Source organism: Oncorhynchus keta, chromosome 1 (assembly GCF_023373465.1).
Source record: "Oncorhynchus keta strain PuntledgeMale-10-30-2019 chromosome 1, Oket_V2, whole genome shotgun sequence".
Classification (NCBI taxonomy): Eukaryota; Metazoa; Chordata; class Actinopteri; order Salmoniformes; family Salmonidae; genus Oncorhynchus; species Oncorhynchus keta.
Window position 1 is genome coordinate 59,080,425 of NC_068421.1, and position 24,096 is coordinate 59,104,520.

At 43.6% G+C, this 24,096-nt stretch overlaps 2 protein-coding genes and 1 long non-coding RNA gene across 5 annotated transcripts in view; 2 read left to right on the forward strand and 1 right to left on the reverse strand.

The window, feature by feature from the left end:
- The first annotated feature begins 174 nt into the window (after nt 1-174).
- On the forward strand, nt 175-1,189 carry LOC127933079 (uncharacterized). Its single transcript, XR_008147294.1, has 3 exons — nt 175-324; nt 508-627; nt 1,052-1,189. It is a non-coding gene; the product is annotated as an uncharacterized LOC127933079 (long non-coding RNA).
- Nucleotides 1,190-13,049: 11,860 nt separating this feature from the next.
- Nucleotides 13,050-17,434, reverse strand: atp5f1d (ATP synthase F1 subunit delta). The gene is made up of 5 exons (XM_035779276.2): nt 17,202-17,434; nt 16,172-16,325; nt 15,251-15,339; nt 13,708-13,851; nt 13,050-13,184 (listed from the first exon to the last, which is right to left on the reverse strand). Exons 1-4 carry the CDS (start codon nt 17,316-17,318, stop codon nt 13,729-13,731), a joined length of 483 nt encoding a protein of 160 aa, XP_035635169.1. The 5' UTR covers nt 17,319-17,434; the 3' UTR covers nt 13,050-13,184; nt 13,708-13,728.
- Nucleotides 17,435-18,957: 1,523 nt separating this feature from the next.
- The window catches only part of cbarpb (CACN subunit beta associated regulatory protein b), a 52,587-nt gene continuing 47,448 nt past the window's right edge, over nt 18,958-24,096 (forward strand). For 2 of the 3 annotated variants that reach the window (XM_035779154.2, XM_035779161.2), the window contains exon 1: nt 18,958-19,075. The gene's annotated coding sequence lies outside the window, so the exon portion shown is untranslated. The remainder of the gene's footprint in view (nt 19,076-24,096) is intronic. The other variant, XR_004826705.1, reaches the window with a different exon arrangement.

Below are 24,096 nucleotides of genomic sequence, written 5' to 3' on the forward strand. Positions count from 1 at the left end.
TGATGAGTGTATGTGCGTGGGAGTGTGTGACAGTGTGAACGTGTGTGTGTGGGTGAGCAGCATTTCAGTCTATCAAAGTCACCAGCGGGCCGCCCCCGGCTTCAGAGACAAACAAATGAGAGCGAGAGAAGCCAGATTCAGTCGGTTCACAGCTTGTTGTTCTCAAGCGATGATATTCTCCTGAATCACACGGCAAGGCAGTGGGACACACCTGCCACGACCTAATGAAACTGTATGACAAGACAGGAAGTGGAAGAACAGACCCAGATGAGTGAGCCTTAAAGATTTACAGTGTGGAAAGTAAACCAATCTGGGAGTTGAACGGTGAGTCAAAGACTTTAATTATTTCAAACGGAATAAGCCAGAAGTGCACCTGTATACCTGAGGGCAGAATATTGGTATTCACATCAAATATCTCATGGCAGATCATTCCAACTCTTAGAAGAAATGGAGTGAACTTCTAGGAAAGCTCCCACTCACCACTCCAACCTGTTGTCTGATCCTCAGACCCATATGAAGATAGAGAGCCTGTTAAGTATCAAGGCTGGAGGGGCTCAGGTGGAGTATAGTCAAGGCTCTGATCCCACACCTGCACCAGGAGGAGCTTTGAATTGAAGTGGTTCTCAGGTAACAGTAACAGACGACTGATGACACATCAGTGGTTCTTACAGATTATAGCGCAGAACATGAGATTGAGAAAGTGTCAAACTTGCCAACTAGGTTATTGAATGTATACATTAATCTTTTAAATGGTTAGACTACTCCGTCAAACATGGTTTTCTGAATAAGTAATCGACACCATGTGTGTTGTGTACTCTACAAATCCATCCACAAAAAAATCCCTGTGTACATTATACAATTGTGGCCAAAGGTTTTGAGAATGACACAAATTTAAATATTCACAAAATCTGCTGCCTCAGTTTGTATGATGGCAATTTGCATATACTCCAGAATGTTATGAAGTGATCAGATGAATTGAAATTTATTTCAAAGTCCCTCTTTGCCATGCAAATGAACTGAATACCCAAAACACATTTCCACTGCATTTCAGCCCTGCCACAAAAGGACCAGCTGACATCCTGTCAGTGATTCTCTCGTTAACACTGGCGTGAGTGTTGACGAGGACAAGTCTGGAGATCACGCTGTCATGCTGCTTGAGTTCGAATAACAGACTGGAAGCTTCAAAAGGAGGGTGGTGCTTGGAATCATTGTTCTTCCTCGGTCAACCATGGTTACCTTCAAGGAAACACGTGCCGTCATCATTGCTTTGCACAAAAAGGGCTTCACAGGCAAGGATATTGCTGCCAGTAAGATTGCACCTAAATCAATCATTTATCAGATCATCAAGAACTTCAAGGAGAGCGGTTCAATTGTTGTGAAGAAGGCTTCAGGACACCCAAGAAAGTCCAGCAAGTACCAGGACCGTCTCCTAAAGTTGATTGAGCTGCGAGATCGGGGCACCACCAATACAGAGCTTGCTGAGGAATGGCAGCAGGCAGGTGTGAGTGCATCTGCACGCACAGTGAGGCAAAGACTTTTGGAGGATGGCCTAGTGTCAAGAAGGGCAGCAAAGAATCCACTTCTCTCCAGAAAAAACATTAGGGACAGACTGATATTCTGCAAAAGGTACAGGGATTGGACTGCTGAGGACTGGGTAGAAGTCATTTTCTCTGCTGAATCCCATTTCCAATTGTTTGGGGCAGAGAAGACAAGGTGAGCGCTACCATCAGTCCTGTGTCATACCAACAGTAAAGCATCCTGAGACCATTCATGTGTGGGGTTGCTTCTCAGCAAAGGGAGTGGTCACACTCACAATTTTGACTAAGAACACAGCCATGACTAAAGAATGGTACCAACACACCCTCCGAGAGCAACCATCCAGGAACAGTTTGGTGACGAACCATGCCTTTTCCAGCATCTTGCCATAAGAGAAAAAGGGCCAGGAAACTCCCCAGACCTTAATCCCATTGAGAACTTGTGGTCAATCCTCAAGAGGCGGGTAGACAAACAAAACCCCACAAATTCTGACAAACTCCAAGCATTGATTATGCAAGAATGGGCTGCCGTCAGTCAGATTGTGGCCCAGAAGTTAATTGACAGCATGCCAGGGCGGATCGCAGAGGTCTTGAAAAAGAAGGGTCAACACTGCAAATATTGACTCTTTCCATCAACTTCAAGTAATTGTCATTAAAAGCCTTTGACATTTATGAAATGCTTGTAATTATACTTCAGTATTCCATAGTAACATCTGACAAAAATATCTAAAGACACTGAAGTAGCAAACCTTGTGGAAATTAATATTTGTGTCATTCTCAAAACTTTTGGCCACAACTGTACATGTATACTCTCTCACCAGTGAGCTTAACTTTGAACCACAAATCTGGTCGTCTCTTTTTATTGGATAGGACCCCAAGGCATTATGGATAAAGGCCAAACATTTCACAAATCAGGCTCACATTTACTACATACAACTTACAGTATGGCTATGCAGTTATAGGATATCCTGATTCTTCCAACTGCCATTGCACAACATTTGATGTATCATCACACAGTTTCTTGGTCAACACATTCCTAACTGGCAGTTATAGCCGGATAAATGTACATTGTGTACAGTGTAAGTAATCCAAGGGACCATTCGTAAATGATTGGTCTATCAAATGTTCAGTCATTTGACTATCTCTTACACCTGAAACAGTGTCTATAGGTAGGGTTGAGTCAAACAGGGAGATAAGGGTGCAGCTATGAGCCAGGCCCTCCAGGCTGTATTGTCAACTATGGCTAACTTATATTCACAAAAATTATACATCAATTACCTCATCATCAATGACTAAGACTTCTGACTGAAATTCAAACTGTTTCATACAGTATGTACTGTACTTTGCTACTTTGCTGTATCATTGGCCAAACATCAGGAAATGACTCATAAAGCTGGCAACCAGGCTGGTAAGAGAGGCTTTTTTAAAATCATTTTTGTTAACCAAACAGTTGTTTCGATCAGATCCTGTCTCGAGCCAGAATCGTTTCTCATAATTTCTCATTGTTTTAGAATCGTTTCTCATTCTCATTTCAAAACACATCCCAGTTCGTGAGGCGGATAATCAGACACCTCGACTGACTCCTCAGTGGGACCTCACCCCTCCATCCCAATGTTCTGGCAGCTACTTACAGAGCACAGCCGGATGTAAATGGTGTAAACTTAACACCCCCACAAAGTGGACCTGATAATTGCAGCCTTTTATGGTGTTGAAAGGCCCCACAATAAGACTCACCCTGGAACTCGCCTCAATGTGTTAAATAACCAAATTGAATCAACCCACCAGACACAAGCCAAGCACGATAAGAACCTTTATGGCGGTGAAGTTGGTCACGCCGGGAGGGTGTTAACTCAATTTGTTTGTTTGGCAGCTAGAGGCAGTGTATCAGAGGGACAAAGCGTGGACTGGAAAAGGTTAAACGTGACTTCATGGACTCAGAATGGGAGGGAAGTGCCCGGCAGAGCAGAACGGGATAGCTTGGCACTGAGGAATGAACTTCTTGGACATGACTCATTTCTTCTGGAAAATCTTAGACTGCCCTTATGAATATGAATCCCATTAGTTGTACATCTGTCCAGATGTCAGTGACATAATAAAGGCTGCCATGTTCCTGGTGTGTTTTCAAAAGGAACAAAGCAATGATACTGTGTACTGTACACAATGATCAGTACCAGATGCAGCCATTTCCTTTCTCGGTCCAAACAAGTTGAGAAACCACCCACTCACTCTCCTCCCACACACTTATGAACACATCCACACCCACATGCCAGGACTCTGCAGAATCCCTTGGCCACTAATCCCTGTGTATCCTGGGCTTAGTGCTGGATGACGAGCTGGTCTAATCTAATCAGCACTGTACTGGCAAACACCCTCTACCACCTTTTTTCTTCATGCGGTCTCTTTATTTCTCTCTCTTCCTCTGACTCTCGCTCTCTCTTTCACCATCTCCATCCCTATCTCCCTATTTCTTCCTCTCTCGGTTCTCTAATCATTGACACAAAGGGTCATTATCAGTCAGAGAGCCTGATTTCATTTCTGATGTCAGGAGAGTAGCGATCGCTGGCTGCGGCCTTCTCCCTATTGCACGCTTAAAATAGCACTATCATCACTGGTGACGTCATTCATTCCCCTCTCCTACTGGCTCAGCCCCGGCCGCTTTTCTCTCTCCCTCTGCCAGCGCCTCTTTCTCTCACTCTGATAACAGCATAGTGTGGGCTGTAAATCTATAGCTGAAGGTTCATTGTACTCTAGACTGCAGACTGAAGTCAGGTGTTCCAAGAATTGTCACCAGCAGGACAAATGAATGCAAATCAAATGTAGCTATCTCCGCCCCTCCCCTTGACTTCCCCAGTTGGTCACAACTACATTGCACAAACTGATGACTGAAATGATCTCAATCCGTCATTTCTACAAAGGCATGTTTTTACACCAATCTACTGACAATGATATCCATCTGCAGTTAAAGCATTTATTCTGGATAGATTACATTACATCAATCAGTAGTGAGTCAGAGCAGCAACTTCAAACTGACCGTCTCCTCTACAGTATATCTACAGAAGTAGATGACTAATGTAGGAGAGACTTGAGAGATCAAAGGAGACACTTGAGTTCAAAAGCAGCCAACTGAAAAGGAATTTGATCACCTCGTGGCTCTCAAATGTGTAGGGGAGACATTCTCCACACCAAACACATTTTTTTATTTCAAGGATTGTATTATTCTGGGACTAATTTAGATCAACAGATCTGAAGTTGCACAATATCTTCACAATGTCTATTGTAGTCTGGAAAAACACCCTGGGCAATGATAATACTTCAGACTAAGCACAGCAGTGTCAGAGGAAGGCCCAATTTATTTTTGAAGACTCCAGTCATCCAAGTCATAGACTGTTGTCTCTGCTACCGCACAGCAAGCGGTACCGGAGCGCCAAGTCTGGGTCCAAAAGTCTCCTTAACAGCTTCTACCCCCAAGCCATAAGACTGCTGAATAATTATTCAAATGGCCACCCAGACTATTTACATTGATCCCCCCCCCCATTTGTTTTGTACACTGCTGCTACTCGCTGTTCATTATCTATGCATAGTCACTTACCCCCTACCTACACGTACAAATGACCTCGACTAACCTGTACCCCCACACATTGACTCAGTACCAGTACTGTTATTTTATTGTATTACTTTTCATTTTAAATGTTTACTTTAGTTTATTTAGGAAATATTTTCTCAACTCTATTTCTTGAACTGCATTGTTTGTTAAGGGCTTTCGGTAAGGTCTACTACTCCTGTTGTATTTGGCACATGTGAAAAATACAATTTGATTTGATTTAAGATCGTGATCTGGCTATGTTTAGTCATGTTGAATATTGTTTCTGTTGACGTTACTCGATACAGCCAGTCAGCCAACTATAACTTCACAGTTAATTAGTCAGACGTGTCTATTTTTACTGTCCAGTTGATATACCTGACATTAACTGCTTGTTAAGGATGTGTTTATCGTGCACGGCAAAGTTTAGCCAAATCAATTATTTAAACAAAATACTTGGTAGGGGAGGTCAGACCCCTATTAATGACCCCTGGACAATGTAGAATACTCCTGGCCTCACAGTATTCTTAATGGACCACCAGAGAGATAGGTACCACCAGAGAGATAAGTACACCACTTCACTTTAAACATCTCCAGTCTCAGTCCTTTTCCAAACATTTTGGGAAAATCCCCTGAGATTCTAGTTGGAGGGAGTCCTTGCCTGACCACTGTGCTTTTGGAAATGCACGTGACGCACAGATCAATGACGGCATTCTGGGGATTCCTGACCTCCCTGGCCGTGGCTAAACACACACACAACCACTGCAATACAATGTCGTCTCACAAACAGAGAGCTGCAATGGGTACGGTCAGATTGAACCATAGCTGTCCCTGTAGCCCTGTTTGGTCTGGCAACGTAGGTCACTAGGGCACAGGCCATAATATGCAGGGATTAGCATTGAACGTCGTCATCAAGACCATGAAGAGGGTGGAAAATCCAATGTGGGCTGACGTAGGGAGGAGAATCAGGGAGGAGGACGGTGACGCAGGAGCCAGGGTGGATATCAGTGGAAACTTCTATGGAACATTACCCCTCTAGACAGGGATAGTCATGGCCTATATTAATCTACAGGTGTCTATCTATGGGGAGTTCTGCAGTTTAAAGGGGTTCACTGTTATATCAATTCAGACAGTGCCAAACCCTTGGGTGAACCTGTCCTTGTTGTTTTTGTCATCGAGTCCCCCAAAGTGTCACTGGCCAATCAGCACGGTGAGTCCGAGGGGACAACTGTGATAACTGCATTCCTCTGGTGCCTTAGTGCTGGGCCACAGCCACCTGACAGAATTTGATCAATGGGCCTGCCCTCCGGAGCAGACATTGGTGCCAGCTCCACCGTCCCCCAGACTGGAAGGTGTCAGGGGGAGATTGCGTGCAGGCATGAGGAGGACAGCTCTGAAATCTGGGCCCTGCCAGAGCTGATCTAAGCGTGTTAAAGGAGTTATGCCTGCCTGCCTTTGTTGTCCTCAGTGGAAACTAACTCAATGGCATATTTTCCAAGTGCTTCAGAGGAGAGTCATGTGATTCGGAAACCACTGAGCACTCAGTCACACAGGGAGAGAAGAGGGACAGTTAGCTAGCCAAAAGGAGGGGAGGATGGGTGGGGCGGTGGTGTGAGTCACTTTGACAGACCTTGCAGTGCGGATACATTCTAAATTAACGTCCTCTGAACTTCAGTGCTTGTCAAAAGTTTCCAAACAACTCAAAGGGCAGAAAAAAAGAAAGGAGATACTCACGAAGGTGTTCCTCTACTCTCCGTTCTGAATCCTTTGACTCTATTCCTCCAATAACAGGTCCTTACACTCATATGACCACATTATACTTATCTGGACATACCAGGCTATTAGAAGTACACTGACATGTCTGAGACAACACTTGACCCTCTTAAGAGTTCTAGTTGTCTGTGTGTATATGTGTGTGTGTCACACACACCTTTGTGTGTGTAAAACAAATACATTCATTTGTGGTGCTCTGTGTTATGGAAAGAGAGGGACCAATCAGAACAGGAGAATGTGTGTACACAAGTCTTCTTTAAATTCCCATCGGGTAGGAAAACAAAGACCATCCCATCCCAGATCCCTCTGATGGACATCTCACAGGGAAGTTCCACAGCCAAAACACGACTAACTCAAAAGATGGTGCCAGCCAAAAGGCCCTAGCCCCTTGTTTGGTAAGAGCAAAGTGAATGGCTTGGCCAGGATCTACATGCTAGCACTGTCATCCACAGCTGTCACCAGAAGAGGCCCTCCCATCCGGCCGGCCCGCCATGCAGTATTATTGTAGCAACATGCTGTGAATGACATGTAGAATTGACTGTAAGTGATCACAGGATGATATAAAAAGGTCACTAGGACATACAAAAATATGAAAATGTTCGCTCATCTCAAAATCCCCTCTTTCTCCCAACATAGTTAGGTCAATGGCCAAATGAACATGAATGGCTTGGCAAATGAACAACGTTGGGGCACTGTTATGATCTTTTCAGCGCTGCTGCAAAGTGATCTTCTACCAGACTATCTGACTCAATCTAAATGTACAGCACATAGGCCTTCTGAAAGAATATGCTTGCCTCGATGAGCTCTCCCCCAATTACCTAGTGAATCACACAACAGTGTTAGAAAGTGGAGGGGGTTAATGCATTTACAGACCCCTGTGCCCACAGCCTCACCCTGGCAATCCACTAATCTCTCCCCCTCTGTCCTATCCTACTGTTGGAATGCCACAGTGCCACAAACAGCATTGTTAGCAGCCCCAGGGAGAGCCAGGGATATTTTACACATTGATCCCAGCCAAGGCAGTCACAACTAGCCCCACCATTTTGTTTTTGCACAACCTCAGGCATAGAGGGGAAGAAACAGATGTCTTTTAATTGGAACACTCAAGCAGTATCTGTAAAATCAAGTTGTGAGGAAGATGTTTGGTTTTTTTATGCTGGCATGAACGCACAACTGAATGAGGATCAAAGGTGTGAAAAATGCAAGGATTTCCTTGAAGAAAGCCCAAGGTGATGACTCAGAGCTCATTGCATGCAAACATGCAGCACATTTCAGACAAAATGCGTCCCACCTCGGCTCTCTCTAGGAAGTGGGCAGGCAGCGTTAAACAGCACAGAACAAAGGAAGGCCGGGGTGCTCTGTGTGTGTTCACATGGTATTAGATACAGATATTAAACCATAGCAAAAACTATAAAATGCTCTCTCTCAGGAATACACGCAATGATTACCTGATTATGATTGATTACCTGACATCAAATAAAACTTTGTCAAATACGCCGAATACAACAAGTGTAGTAGACCTTACCGTGAAATGCTTACTTTACAAGCCCTTAACCAAAAGTGCAGTTCAAGAAGAGTTAAGAAAATATTTACCAAAAAAACTGAAGTAAAAAATAATAAAAATAAATACAATAACATAACTATAACGAGGCTATATACAGGGGGCACAGGTTAGAGGTCATTTGTACATGTAGGTAGGTGGGAAGTGACGATGCATAGATAATAAACAGTGAGTAGCAGCAGCTTACAAAACAAATGGAGGGGTAATAGTCTGGTGGCCATTTGATTAATTGTTCTTATGGCTTGGGGGTAGAAGCTGTTAAGGAGCCTTTTAGTCCTAGACTTGGCGCTCCGGTACTGCTTTTTGTGCGGTATCAGAGAGAACAGTCAACTGTCTTGGTGTGTTTGGACCACGATAGATCGTTGGTGATGTGTACACCAAGGAAGTTGAAACTGTCGACCCGCTCCAGTACAGCCCTGTTGGTGTTAATGGGGGCTTGTTCGGCCCGCCTTTTCCTGTAGTCCACAATCAGCTCCTTTGTCTTGCTCACATTGAGGTTGTTGTCCTGGTACCACACTGCAAGTTCTCTGAATTACTCCTAATAGGCTGTCTCATCGTTGTCGGTGATCAGGCCTACCACTGTTGTGTCGTCAGCAAACTTAATGATGGTGTTGGAGTCGTATTTGGCCACACAGTCATGGGTGAACAGGGAGTACAGGAGGGGACTAAGTACAAACCCAGTGTTGAGTTTAAGCGTGGCAGACATGTTGTTGCCTACCCTTTCCACCTGGGGGGCGGCCTGTCAGAAAGTCCAGGATCCAGTTACAGGGGGAAGTGTTTAGTCCCAGGGTTTTTAGCTTAGTGATGAGCTTCGTGGGCACTATGGTGTTGAACGCTGAGCTGTAGTCAATGAACAGTATTCTCACATAGGTGTTCCTTTTGTCCAGGTGGGAAAGGGCAGTGTGGAGTGTGATTCAGATTGCGTCATCTGTGGATCTGTTGGGGCAGTATGCAAATTGGAGTGGGTCTAGGGTATCCGGGAGAATGCTGTTGATGTGAGTCATTACCAGCTTTTCAAAGCACTTCATGGCTCCCGATGTGAGTGCTACGGGCAGTAATCATTTAGGCAGGTTACCTTCGCTTCCTTGGGCACAGGGACTATGGTGGTCTGATTGAAACATGTATGTATTGCAGAGAGGTTGAACATGTCAGTGAAGACACTTGCCAGTTGGTCGGCGCATGCTTTGAGTACACGTCCTGGTAATCCATCTGGCCCCGCATCTTTGTGAATGTTGACCTGTTTAAAGGTCTTGCTCACATCGGCTACCGAGAGCGTTATCACACAGTCATCCAGAACAGCTGGTGCTCTCATGCATGCTTCAGTGTTGATTGCCTTGAAGCGAGAATAAAAGGCATTTAGCTAGTCTGCTCGCCTTGCGTCACTGGTCAGCTCGCGTCTGTTTCCCTTTGTAGTCCGTAATAGTTTTCAAGCCCTACACATCAGACGAGCGTCAGAGCCGGTGTAGTAGGATTCCATCTTAATCCTGTATTGACGCTTTGCTTGTGTGATGGTTCGTCTGAATGCATAGCGGGATTTCGTATAGGCGTCCGGATTAGTGTCCCGCTCCTTGAAAGCGGCAGCTCTAGTCTTTAGCTTGATGCGGATGTTGTCTGTAATCAATGGCTTCTGGTTGGGGTATGTACGTACGGTTGGGGTATGTACGTAGTGTTTGCTTATAAGCAGGAATCAGTTGGATAGAGGATATAATTATGGTAAGATTTGCCAAATGGAGCGCGGGGAGATGCATCTCTCTGTGTGGAGTGAAGACCATTTGCTCCTAGCCACAAAGCTGATTAACTCAAGCCAGCAGCAGGATGTTTGTTGCGGATTGGCGACTTTCTCCGAAATGCCCCACTCCCATTTGTGGAAACGTTACCTAGCTGGTCCACTGGCTGGCTGTTTGTGAGAAGAAGAGAACCCATTTCAGTGGCGTGGGCGCCAGTCAGGCCTCAACTCCCACTCCCAGCCTGGATGCAGTATCTGACAGCTGACTGAGAGTCTGCAGGCCCCCTCTTTACACAGAACCACCAAAAGGTCAGGTACTTCAATCAGTTTAGCCCTCTGCTGCCTCTCAGTGCACAGCCAAGCTTGACTTTGCCCCAGGCTGTACAGTTGTCTGCTAGCTTTAGCACACACTACACAGACAAACAACCTGGATTGAATTCTGTTGTTTTTGTGTGTGTCTGAATACCGATCTAATTGGTGGTTGATGATTTCGCTGTTGGTGACGTGTGTGTGTGTGTAATTCAGATATACTTTAGCAACTATCCTCAAGACATTTTATTTAACATACCTTTTTGATTTCCCAACCCTCTAATTTTACCAATGCTCGAAGGCCTTTCATTTCCTCTCACACAGCACGCTCCCAATACCATCTCAAAAAGGACCACCTGCCACAAGCAAACACTTTCACCACTGATACTTAAAACTTCTCCAAATTACTCTAAAACTTACTTATTCATTTGTTACATAATTACACACGTTATGTTATTTTCCATAATGAGCTACCTTCCTACAGTGAAAGGCTGGTATTAATATTAATAACAAGAGGGAAATGTCAAGTAGACCAGTGATAGTGTGAAGGAGGCCACATAGGATACAAAAACAAATATCACTGGTGAATATGAATATGTACATTGAGCCTTACAACTACATTGGAATTACAGGCAATGAATAGGTGTTACAAGTCTCCAGTGAGAGCCATTTATACCGAAGACATTTGTGAGATGTTTTAGGGCTGAAGTTAATAGATACGTAAAAATGAATGGGGACAGACTAGTAAACAAACGGTAGCGTAGCTATCTGACCAAATGACGCAAGATTTTAGTTCTGGGTTCACCACGATAAGAAACTCTTTCAGCGTAGACTCTGTAATAGCAGTTGAGTAAGACTGGTGCAGCAGAGGGGGACTGATTAGTGGTCAGAAAGCATTCAACCAGCCTATGGAGTCATGTTATTGTGACATGGTTGAGCCATTTAAGTGCTCAATAGGAACACTGTGTCCCTGTTCTCTGCCTTTACTTGATTCAGTTACAGCTTCATCAGGGATCTCATTCCATTGCCACAGGACAACCCCCAAAATGGCCTCCCCGTCCCTGTCCTTTGTACAGTAACTGCAATTACCGAAAGTGGCACCCCCCTCTAGATGACTTCTCACAACGTCACCAACTGGAGTCACTGCTTAGAAATTAGTATGTAGAGTGTCAATTGATCACAACCCATTCTTTGGACCTCACATCCAGTATGTGAGTAAGCCTGCACAGTTTGATTTACAAACACCCCACATGCTGATGAAGCACATGGACATTTTCTGCTTCAGCCTTCTATAAAAAGAGGTGTTCTAAGGGGACTAAACTGGATCAATATCAGGTGTGTCTGACAGGATTGTTTCATCTCCTTCCGGGTCCTGGACTATTCAGAGCGGTTCTGCTCTGTTCTCTTCTGCCTTTAGGCCCAGGGGCTGTGCAGCTGGAACAAGACTCAGTGAGAGTGGCAGATTAGGAAGGAGACAGGATGTGAAGGCTTTAAAAAAATATATATCCCATGTTAATGGAAACTGGAGTTTCCACTATTGTGAATCACATGACTTCGTCCTCTTCATAACACTTAGCATGGAATAACCTAATAAAATGTCATGTTATTTTCCTGCGTCTGCCTGCAGAAACTGATCCACATTTTCCACTGTCTATAGACATACCCCTGCCTTTGGCCAGCAAACTGTAAGGAGTTTGCTGACAAGGTAGAAACCTCAAGATGTGACAAGCCAGCACCTCATTAAATAGCAATTTTAACAAGCAGGCTTTAAAAACAATTGACACTTCCGTCATGGGTCCAAATTTGGTTATGACAGAGTTAATGTAAAAAATAAAAAAAAGTGCAAGGGGCCAGTCTTTTAACAGAACCTTGCTCACTAGTAAAATGGGGCCTGGCTAGAGTTGTGACATTCAGAAAACCGGTTGTGGTTGGAACTCTGAAAGCATCCAGTCCACACATGATTAGAGCTCCGGAGTGCTCACGTTAACATGAACACAGAGGCATTTTCTTCAATGCCACTCCATTCTGTTTCAAACGGGCAACTTTCCTGGCAGCGCCACAGAAACCTGAGGTCACCATATTGACTCACAGTATAAACATGCTCACGCCTAGGGACAAAGAGGTGGTAATGGAGACCTTTAAATGCAGCCAACACCCCCCTCCCAGTCATTGAGTAACACCTACGCAAACCACCTGACAAAATGTCCAACGATGAAATTAGCATGCAGACCAATTCAATATTGGACAAAAATAACATTCAATGCCTTTAATTATAAGGCATGATGAATCACAACATAGCTGAACCAAAATGTGATTATAATAGCTACCCTTGGTTGAAGTGGTTGTCTCACCACAACGAGACAGACTTGCTGTGACTGGCCTACCATGGTTTATGTGACAACACTGCCACAAAGTGGCGGACATGAGAACTGCAACAAGCTCCATAACAAAATACAGGCGCAACACATTGTACACAGAATGTTCGTTCACTTTCCCCTCATAATAATGGGCTCACAATGCCACTCACTGAATCTGACATAAGACGGACATAAAATGACTGGCAGGTAAATCCAAATAAATTTATTGGTAATTTCATTCCACTGTACAAAGCAAGCATGAGATCTTGCAGTTACTGACTTCACGGGGCAGGGAAACAAATAAAGTTGGAGAATTTTCATTTCTGTTATACCAACACGACATCTAGAACAAAGAAGAAAAGGATTAGGGTAAGTACGCAGGCTTTAAATAAATATTTTCACAAGTAATCTAGAAATAACATTGAGTGTGCTAACGACCCTTTTTGAAAGCTACCTCTGGATGGACACTTGCCAAGATAATCAGCGATCAAGTCATTGTGATCCCCCTGGTGGGTGGATCAATGCATAATGTCAATCATTTGTTGCTAGCCAATATCAAAGCTTGCCAGCAAGAGCTGCCCTCCCGATTGGCTGTTACGCTAGTGGCCGACCTTTAAGTCGCTGCGTCTCCCCTCAGGTCTCCTCCTTTTATTAAAATTGACCGGTCACTGGGAGCTAGGTGGTGGATTATCTCGGCAAGTGTGAACAGCAGGTAATACTTTAGAAATACGCATCGGTGATAGCGGCAAGAAGTAAATGATCATGGGTGGAATGCATTTTTAAAAGGTACTCCAACAAGGTCTAGGACGCGAGACTCATATACTCTTCACTTATCCACCACAAAGATGCATGTCTGCAGCACTTACCACAGAGACAAGTCCCATGGCCTACTCCAGGGCTTTGACGATGGCCTCGTTGGCATCTATGTTGATCTGGACCTCAGCCCTGGCAGCCTCGTCAGACGCTGATGCCATCTCAGACTGGGCCTTCTCCAGGTTGGCCTTGGCAGCCTAAGAGAGGCGTCAGATACACGTCAATACAATAACAGTTTCTGCATATGTGTACTATGATGCAATGTGTTAGATATCATGCACACTAAATATGCTAGCACAGTACAAACACTGTCTTTATATTTCTCACATTTGGCTGAATAACCAATTGAGGCAAATCATGTTTTAGACAGGGGTCAGAGCTAGGCAGCCAGACCAGTGTAAGTATTGTCAGGGGAAACATTTCAGCGATGCTCCAGCTACAGAAACCTATACAGTTATGGCTCATTGGGGCAAAAACATAAGGGGGTCATAGCCTATTGAGCTTTATGATTCTTCCAGGCAGACACATGAACTCATTCCAATATACCAGTTTATGTTAAAAGTAGGTCAGGGAGCATATCTGGGAAGAGAGAGACTAGCATAGCAAATTAACGTTGCCTCTTTCCTGTGAAAAGCCCATTTGTCACAGTAGTGTTTACAGCATAGAAATGCCAAACATTAGTTAAAGGTCTCCCAGCGGGGACTTGACACATCTGTTACAACTCAACAGTGACTGACCTTTCCTGCCTTATTAACAGCAGGGCCTCCTGTGCATTTTTATCTCACGGGGGGGGAATCATCTATTTCTATGGAGTCAAGTTGACAGTGTGTGCCCTCCTTGGGCGGGGTCAAAGAGAGAACGAGCACCTCTATGATGAACGTGTGTAATTGGCTGATGTGGATGTGAATGAACAACATGGCCTTGGGGACATTTCATACACACTGACATGTTTTGACTGACATTTGGGCCAATGCTGTGCAATACACTAATGTTGAAGGGATTTGGACATTTCATGGAAGGTTTACTTCATAGCTTTACAAAGGTCTGACTGAGGAGAGCTGTACACAGTTATCGTATTTATAAAGGGCACTGGGATTGGCAAAGGGCTCCTGTTGGGTTTCAATCAATCAAGTACTGACTGGCTCTGCATGGGCTGAATGAGCCTGCCAATCACACCTCTCTAGCCTGGCTTTCCCAATCACGCGAGTCTTCCTTTAAGCCTAATCTAGAGAATGGCTTAAAACGAATGTCGAGGATGGGCAGTTCTTAAATTGGGTAGGCATCCAGTTAAGGCTAGGCAAACATTTTATTTCTGATGGACAGCCATTAATGAGCATGAACCGGAATACTTTTTGCACAATTGAAGCATTAGAAAACAGAGGTCATCCCTATGCCAGTCTTCCAGACCAGCTCTAACACACCTGGTAAAACGAATCACGCTCCAACTAGCTACTACAATTAGCCTAGTTGATAACTAGAGTCAGGGTGTGTTGATGGCACCACAAGCCTGCTCACTCTGTGGTTCTCAAGGACCAGAGTTCCCCACCCGTTACCATAGAAATACTACATCGGTCTATAGGAGTTGGTGATACTTACAGCCACATCCAGCTGGTCCAAGGGGAAGGCCTCCTCAGCCAGCAGCTGCACTGAGGAGTCTGCGTTCACTGTGATTGACCCGCTGCTCACTGCAAAACATACACAGCATCTGTGAATATACATACCAACCTGTTCCACCCAGCAGTAGGACTACACTATTGAAGTTAATTAAATGCACTGACTGCACCAGCAAGCCTCTCTTAAAGTTCAGTGCAGCCATTTTGTTTTAGTTGATTTAAAAAAAATCAGGGAAGCAGCCTACAATTTGAGTGTTACACTAAAAAGTGAGATATCTCAGTCTAGGACACAGTCATCATTATCCCCACAAATCGAGACAGGGCTGACCCCTGCTGGATAGTCCATATTAGTGGCCAGACCCTTGCAATCTATTAATAGGAATTTCAACATTGAAAGCATGTGCAAGTATTGTCCCCATTTGATACATTTTACATTAAGTTAATTCACTTTGAAACGATTGCTTTTCGTAAACAGTTTGGCATCGAGATGTGGCAGTGAAAATACAATCAAAGCATCCAAATTACATATAGGCCCACTACTGGTATTTCCACATTTCCTGATACAATATGGCTGTCAGGGTAAATATCTAGCCATAGTGAATCAAATACAGTTCTTGAAGGTGACACCACTGAAGTCCCTTTTAACATAAATAGCAGAGGTCAGACACTGTCCTACCATTTCATAAAGGATGATTAAAAAGTGGTATTTTCACAATGTTGCTACACCTATCCAACTCCAACCATTTTAGATGTAGCCTAGGCAAGGACCTAGAGGTTAGGGGAAAGGCTTAAGGGTTGATTTGGGATTGGGCAATTCTGAACCAGGATCCCCTCTCACATCAGGTACGACAGAGGTCATGAGACCCGCCCACTATTCCATCTACATGATCAAGCCACATTTTACCAAAGAATTTAGCTGCGGAGCCATCATCGTTGAACACTGTGACCACACCAGGCCTGAGGACCTGCAGCGTGGGGACGTGGGCAGGGAGGATACCAAAAGCACCAGTCAGTGTGGGCACATCAACCTGTTTCACACTGGCCTCCTTGAAGTACACCTGGGAGAAGGAGAAACATAAGCAGACATTACTGTACTTTAAGTGGGATGTTTAAATATTATCTGTGGAAATATACACAATCTGTGCATGCATTACTAGATTGTTGTTTCTAATGAAGTATATGCATGTTTACTGAGGTGTTATGTTACTCCACTTTGAGGTCCTGGTGCATTGCAGATAGTTATGACGTTAATATGCCACTACTGCCTGACAGAGGTTAAATAGCAAGTGCATACTTCTCTCTTCAATTCATCTTTAGAGTTGACTGTTGAGTTATGTAGTTAGCTAGGTACGACATTATGTATCCAACTAGCTAGCAAATAGCGTACTGTCAGACGCAAAGTGTACGGTTCAATTATACATAGCTTGCAGAATTGCTATACGTGTGGCTAAAAAAGGTGCAGTCCGCACAAGCCAACGAGTTATTAAATTAGAAAGTAACGTTATTACTAACTATTGAATAGTATTCCCTTTCTATTCTCAAGGTGACAGAACAACAGAAACGGCAAGGCCCTGTGACCAAACATTTTTGGTAGCTAACGTTAGCTAGCTAAAATAGTTAACAATTGAAAGCTAGCAAGTGGCAACACTGACAGTAAGACTGTCAAAGTGGCAAGCTTTGTAGGCTTGGTTGGAAAAGACATTTTACAATTATGTGCACCAGACTGGTGACAAGTTCAAGCCAACTAAGACTGGTGACAGGTTCAAACTAACTAACCACGCCTAAGCATATAGGTACATTTTGGTTATATTTACATGAACTAGCTAAGTGCATAGGGTTTTTATAATGCCTATTAAAATGAGAAGGAGCTAGCGATCTAGACAACTTACTACGTTAGTAGGCCCAAAAGCCTTGCCAACCCCGGATTCGCTTACCTGCGTTGGAGACGCAAATGTGAAGGACATCTGGGAAGAGCCTGAGGGTGCGTCGGCGTAACATCTTGCTTGCCTCAATACAGGAATAGAGCGACGGAGAAACCTTGCTGCCATCATTTTTGTGGAATAAATCTAATTCAGGTTCAACCCGAAACGAAAGGATCCCCTAACCCTTGTGTGAAGTCAGTCAAACAGTGTGCGCCTGATAGGACAAGGACGTTGGTAACCTACCCACAATTCCTTATGAGTGCTCAAAGCATGAAGGGAAATGTAGTTATTTTCCAGAAGCGACGCATTCAATCAACAAATTCAGTGTTTCATCTGAAATCAGTGTGTCGTTCAGTGTGATCTTTAAAATTAAACAAGTCATATTTTGTGTATATTCTGCTATTTTAAATAACCTGAATAAGTATATGCTTATTTATGGTTGTGTGAAACATCTCATACTTTACTGCCAGAGTGTGGCGCTGTTAGAATGTAAAAAATGATCAGCTGTTGTTTAGTGCTATCCTCACCCTAACCTATCTCAGATAGTGGGGAGTGAGGCCTAAGAGGGTTGAATAAATCAGCAACAAATGTCAACTTCAGTGGGGTGATGTCCCAAGGATTCCGCTTAGACTTTTCATCCTTGATCGATCATCAGGTGTTGGCTGACCCATCAAGGTGGTTGATGCTGATTTATAAAACCCTCTTAGGCCTCACTCCCCCCTATCTAAGATATTTACTGCAGCCGTCGTCCTTCACATGCAACACCCGTTCTGCCAGTCACATTCTGTTAAAGGTCCCCAAAGCACACACATCCTTGGGTCGCTCGTCTTTTCAGTTCGCTGCAGCTAGCGACTGGAACGAGCTGCAACAAGCACTCAAACTGGACAGCTTTACCTCAGTCTCTTAATTCAACGACTCAACCATGGACACTTAGTGACAGTTGTGGCTTTTTGCATGATGTATTGTTGTCTCTACCTCCTTGCCCTTTGTGATGTTGTCTTGTACCCTGTTTTGCGCTGCTACCATGTTGTGTTGTCATGTGTGGCTGCCATGTTACGTTGTCGTCTTAGGCCTCTCTTTATGTAGTATTATGTTGTCTTAGGTCTCTCTTTATGTAGTATTATGTTGTCTTAGGTCTCTCTTTATGTAGTATTATATTGTCTTAGGTCTCTCTTTATGTAGTATTATGTTGTCTCTTGTCGTGGTGTGTGTTTTGTCCTATATATTTCATTTGTTTTATTTTTAATCCCAGGCCTCGCTCCTGCAGGAGGACTTTTGCCTAATGGTAGGCCTTCATTGTAAATGATTTGTTTTTAACTGACTTGCCTTGTTAAAGAAAATCAGAAGTTCCCCTGTGATAGCCTACTGATCTGTCTTACCAGATGTTAGTAAATAATATAGAGCTGCAAGCAGGCCTACCCACCACGGGTGCTCAAATGGCCTACATTAAAGTTGTCTACTACATAAGAATGTTCAGAACATAACCTTATCATCCAGAAGACCTATTCACTTTTCATCTTGTCGATCTGTATATACCTCTTCAATTAATTAATGAACCGATTATTCATTCCAAACATAATATGAATTTAGGTGTACCTATTTTAATTATGTTCCACCAGAAGCCTATTCATAATAATATCACCCCCAAATACTTGAATTGAAGGGGGAGATGCTGATGATCTTCAGCACGCGCCTCCGCCTGCTCGTCAATCACTTAGGTCACGTGGTGCGTCTCTGACTGGTGGTGGGTGTGTCTTAAGCATAGGGTTTCATTCATAAATAGTTTTAGCTGTTAAAGCAACATTACAGTGTTCTGCGAAGGTTTGGCGCTATTGGCTTCTGCCTACTGTACGTCTCAATACATGGATCACCTGAATTGTAATTAGGTGAGTTGCATTTCAGTTTCTTTTGCACATGCATGTTTGTGAGGAACATCAACCCGTAGCTTTTCGGTTGCACATTGAATACCAGCCTAAGTCTGCAGATATTGCAGATAGTCCGTATAGAAAGGATGGAAACAGTTTGCAGTATAAGGAAAGCTTTTCTATAATTATGTATTTGTGTAGATGGAAGGAAATCAATGTAATTGGAATAGTCGCTTCTAGAGCAGGCGCTCCTTAACACTCTTAACGAAATGGAAGAGCCTGTGGAACATGAGGCACTCACCGATACGCGTTTTTCTAGAATAGGCTATTATTTGGAGCGAGCGCTACACCTATTTTCGAAGGTCTATTGCCATAGCCATGTTTATGAGGAATGCAGCGGATTCAAATAGCAAGAAAATGCTGTCATTTTGTTTTCCTACTGACTTACAGTAGCAGTCAACTGAACAGTCACCTTGTAAAATCAGACCTTATTCATCATTATGCATGTAACAGCATTCAGACATGTGGTGAATTGTACATGGTGGGTGGCTTATTTGCATGCATGGGTTTTACAGTAAGCTACTTAAATTACAGTAAACATTCATGGGGTTTGCTTCACACTTTGAGAGTTACTGTAGTCTAATGCATCTTAATATGGGGAGGGGAAATTCGTAGTAATCCTAGTTCCATGGAAATACAACATATACATTGACTGAGGCTTTCTTGTTATAATCTTTATTGTATTGCCTATAAAAGCCAGCTTGAGTGATGTTACAGTTCAGGTTTGTGAGACTATCTCTTGTGGGTTTCATCAGGGGCGTCATGCCCATAGGGGGCACAGGGACGTGTGCCCCCCCCCCTTCAGATTTGTCTTGTTACATATAATAATAATAATAATAATAATAATACTTGCCAACTAGCAAGTTTATGAAGTTGCTTTTAGCTAGCCCAGATATGTTCCCAACCTCATAACTAATTAACAAGAATACATTTCTGGCTATCAATCAAATTAGAGTAGATGGCTTGTCTTACTAAATAAAGGAAATACTAACAAAGTGTCTTACATTTTAGTAGACACTTATCTAGTGCATTTAGGGTTAAGTGTGTTGCTCAAGGGCACAGTGACACATTTCTACACTAGTTGGCTCAGGGATTTGAACCAGCAACCTTTCAGTTACTGTCCCAACACTCTTGACCTCTCAGCTACCTGCCGCCCAGGTAGCCAGATCAGCTTCAATGCACCTTGGCATTGGTTCTACAAGTGTCTGAAATGCTATTGGAGGGATGAAACACTATTCTTCTGTGAGAATTTTTACATTTTATTTTTCTTAAATTTGTTATGGTTGTGGTGAAAAACGCTGTCTCAAGTGTGGATCCAGAAGCTTTTTGTGCCCCTTACATTTTTGGGGGGCATGATGCCCCTGGGTTTCATAACCACATCTTTATAATGATGAGACAGGAATTAGTTAAATAATTTATCTAGAAAGTACTCATTACAACACATGATGTGCTGTGTCTAGAACTACAGTAAGTGTGGAGGTGCAAATGGTACAACCCTAATACACAACACCTCCTCCCCTCCTACATTAACTGTTGAGAGTCTGTTTTACAAGTTCAAGTATCTAGGTACCCACCAATCTCACGCCGCCAAACATGTCCTCGTAAAACTGACTATCCTACCGATCCTCGACTTCGGCGACATCATTTACAAAATAGCTTCCAGTATTCTACTCAGACTGCATCCAATTTGCTATCACAGTGCCATCCATTTTGTCACCAAAGCCCCTAATACCACCCACCACTGCGATCTGTATGCTCTAGTCGGCTGGCCCTCGCTACATATTAGTCGCCAGACCCACTGGCTCCAGGTCATCTATAAGTCTATGCTAGGTAAATCTCTGCCTTATCTCAGCTCACTAGTCACGATAACAACACCCACCCGTAGCACGCGCTCCAGCAGGTATATCTCACTGGTCATCACCAAAGCCAACATCTCCTTTGGCCGCCTTTCCTTCCAGTTCTCTCCTGCCAATGACTGGAATGAATTGCAAAAATCGCTGAAGCTGGAGACATACTTCCCTCACTAACTTTAAACATCAGCTAACCAATCGCTGCAGCTGTACATAGCCCATCTGTAAATATCCCACTCAATCTACCTACCTCAACCCCATATTGTTTTTTATTTACTTTTCTGCTTTTGCACACCAGTATTTCTACTTGCAAATCGCCATCTGCTCATCTATCACTTCAGTGTTAATTTGCTAAATTGTAATTACTTCACTACTATGGCCTATTTATTGCCTTACCTCCTTATGCCATTTGCACACACTGTATATAGACTTTCTTTTTCTATTGTGTTATTGACTGTACAGTATTGTTTATTCCATGTGTAACGCTGTTGTTTGTCACACTGCTTTGCTTTTTCTTGGCCAGGTTGCAGTTCTAAATGAGAACTTGTTCTTAACTAGCTTACCTGGTTAAATAAAAATCTGTTAGTCTTGTCACACGCTTGTGTGACTTAGTGTCCTAAGAACGTGACTGTGAGCCCCTAGGTGAGGACTGCTGGGTCAGGGTGTCACCCAGTAACAGTTCTGGACCACTCCCAAATGGTGTTTCTGTCAGCGTTGCTTTACTAATTTACATTACATTTACATTTAAGTCATTTAGCAGACGCTCTTATCCAGAGCGAATAGTAACTGATCTGTGTGCCTTTTCCAGATGACTAGCAGGAACCCACTTTGGGTACTTTGAGGTAGTTCTTACCTAAGAGCGTTTCTCCAGGATTCAAAGCCCTGACCTTTGCGCTTAGTTCATGACTTTTGAATTGACTCTCCTGTTGCTGTCACACTGTATCCTTTATGTTCGGAGGTTTGAGTAAGTCGAAGCTTGTGCATAGCTCTCCATATGTAGTGATGCAGACGAAGCTTTGGTGGTTGCATGTGGGGTGATCCTGTAGGATAGCAGGAGGCTGTTCAAGCATTGATGCAGTGTCCCTTGACCCTGATATGCTTTTAAGGCCTGTTTCATGGTCTGTATGAACCTCCGCCAGCCCCGGTGCAGACCTGATGTGCTGTACACCATTCACCTGTAGAAATGTGGCAATTTCTTGGGACACTAGCTCTGGTCCGTTTTGTCGCTAATGAGTTGGCGTGGGGTTCTCAACCGACTAAACACTTCTTCAAGCTTCTTGCTGGTCTTCTCAGCAGTAGTAGACCTCATGATGGCAAACTCTGGCCATTTTGCTATGAGCATCCATGAGAAACATTTTGTCTTTGAATGGACCTGCGAAATTCACTTATGTGATGCCACGCCTCCTCCGGCCAATCCCATGGATGAAGAGATGCAAGTTGAGGTACTTTGTGAACCTTCTGACATGAGGAACATGTTTTTGCTTTCTCCTCAATGCTTCCATCCAATCCAGGCCACCAGAAGTAGCTTTGTGCAATTTCCTTCATGCAAACCATTCCACAGTTTAGCTGTTGCAACACTGGTTTCCTCACCGACGGCAGAATGATGACTCCTCTCCCACAGCACACAACCAGACTGTACTGACAGCTCAGTTCTCCTGGTAAGGGTTCAGTTCTGGAGCATCACCTGTGGCTTTACTTTTGATGTCCATCCCTTCAGATAACACCGGGTGATTTCTTGTGTTTCTCTGCACTTGTGTTGAAGTGACGGGTGCGTTTTCCACTTGTCTGAGGTAGCTGTGACTCCGGTTTGACCACATGTAGTGGTAACCTGGAGAGTCAATCTGTGTTGTAATGCTGTTCTGCCTTATGGTACTTGATGTCATGTGTGTGCTGACAAGAACAAAGCCCACATTCTGCAAGCAGAATGCAAAGGAGTGTAGCTGAACTTCCTCCCTTACAGATACTGGTGAAATCCACTCCAAAAAGGATGCCTAGAGATTCCCGTTTCAGCTGTGTAGTTTCTGCTTTCTTTAATGTCCTTGATGTGAAAGCAGTCGGCTTCTTTTTATCTGAAGGCATGATATGGGATGACTGCTCCCACAATCTAGGGACTAGCATCTCAAGCTAGTTGGATTGGCAATGACTTGTCGACGTGTGTCAGTAACTCAGTTTTCAGGAGTATTTCCTTGCTTTTTTTTTTTTTTTGCTGAGCTTCACTGTAATGTATTTCATGATACAGTCCTCCATTAAATACCTCTCCATGTTTCTTTAAGATGGTGGATAGGCCTGTGTCTCCATCGGTCATTGTACGCACTGATTGCCAGTCCAGTGTGATCTAACTGCAAACAACCCAGTAGTGATGGATATTCTCCTTCCATGATGTAGAGTGGCAGCGTTTCTGTTTAACTGAACTGAGGCCTCAGAGCAACGGTTTCACCTGTGTAAGTCTTTAACACAATGTGTGCTGGCTGACAATGTGTGCTGCCCCCCCCCAGCAACAGTAAGTATTTTCAGTGTGACTTCCTCATTGGATTCCTTCGGTGTTCTCTTGCTCTTATGTTTCTTTTGTTGGAATGTCTCTTGTTTTCAGTCTGATGCTTTCTCTGATCTCTTTTTGTTTCTGCAGGCTTGTTTGATGTGGCCCTTACCAGAGGCTAGTGAAAGGCATATGCTGACCCACACCCCAAATTTTTTTTGTAGAGGTGCTGACTAACAGAATAATTTATGATAAGAAAAAGTTTCACACCAATTATTCTGCCAGACATTTAATGGGCATAGAAACCAGTGTTTTGGTGCCTTCAAGTGAGAAGGCACTGTGTGCCAGAACATTGGTTGCTATACCCATTAAATGTTTGGCAGCAAAATTAGTGTGTGACTTTCATTCTTAATTTTTAACCTTTTTTACCACTGGCTCAGCAATCCACGTACTTAAACGAGCACATAGATGCCTGATGTCCTGCTTTGCCACAGTGGAAGCATGTGCCTTGATTTCCCTTTTCTGCTTTTCAGTTGCAACTGTGCACTTATCCTGATGATCTCTAATGCTGAGCCTCTTCCATGGCCACACTGACTTCAATTGCCTTTGCCAAAATCAGATTACTTTCAGTCAATAGTCTCTTTTGTGTAGTTTCG

Excerpts from the sequence above, each read along its gene's own strand:
- atp5f1d (XM_035779276.2), bottom strand. The coding sequence starts at position 17,318 with ATGATGGCAGCAAGGTTTCTCCGTCGCTCTATTCCTGTATTGAGGCAA. Across the intron at positions 16,326-17,201 it reads CATTTGCGTCTCCAACGCAG|GTGTACTTCAAGGAGGCCAG; the intron begins GTAAGCGAATCC and ends TCCTTCTCCCAG. Across the intron at positions 13,852-15,250 it reads TGGACCAGCTGGATGTGGCT|GCTGCCAAGGCCAACCTGGA; the intron begins GTAAGTATCACC and ends CGCCTCTCTTAG.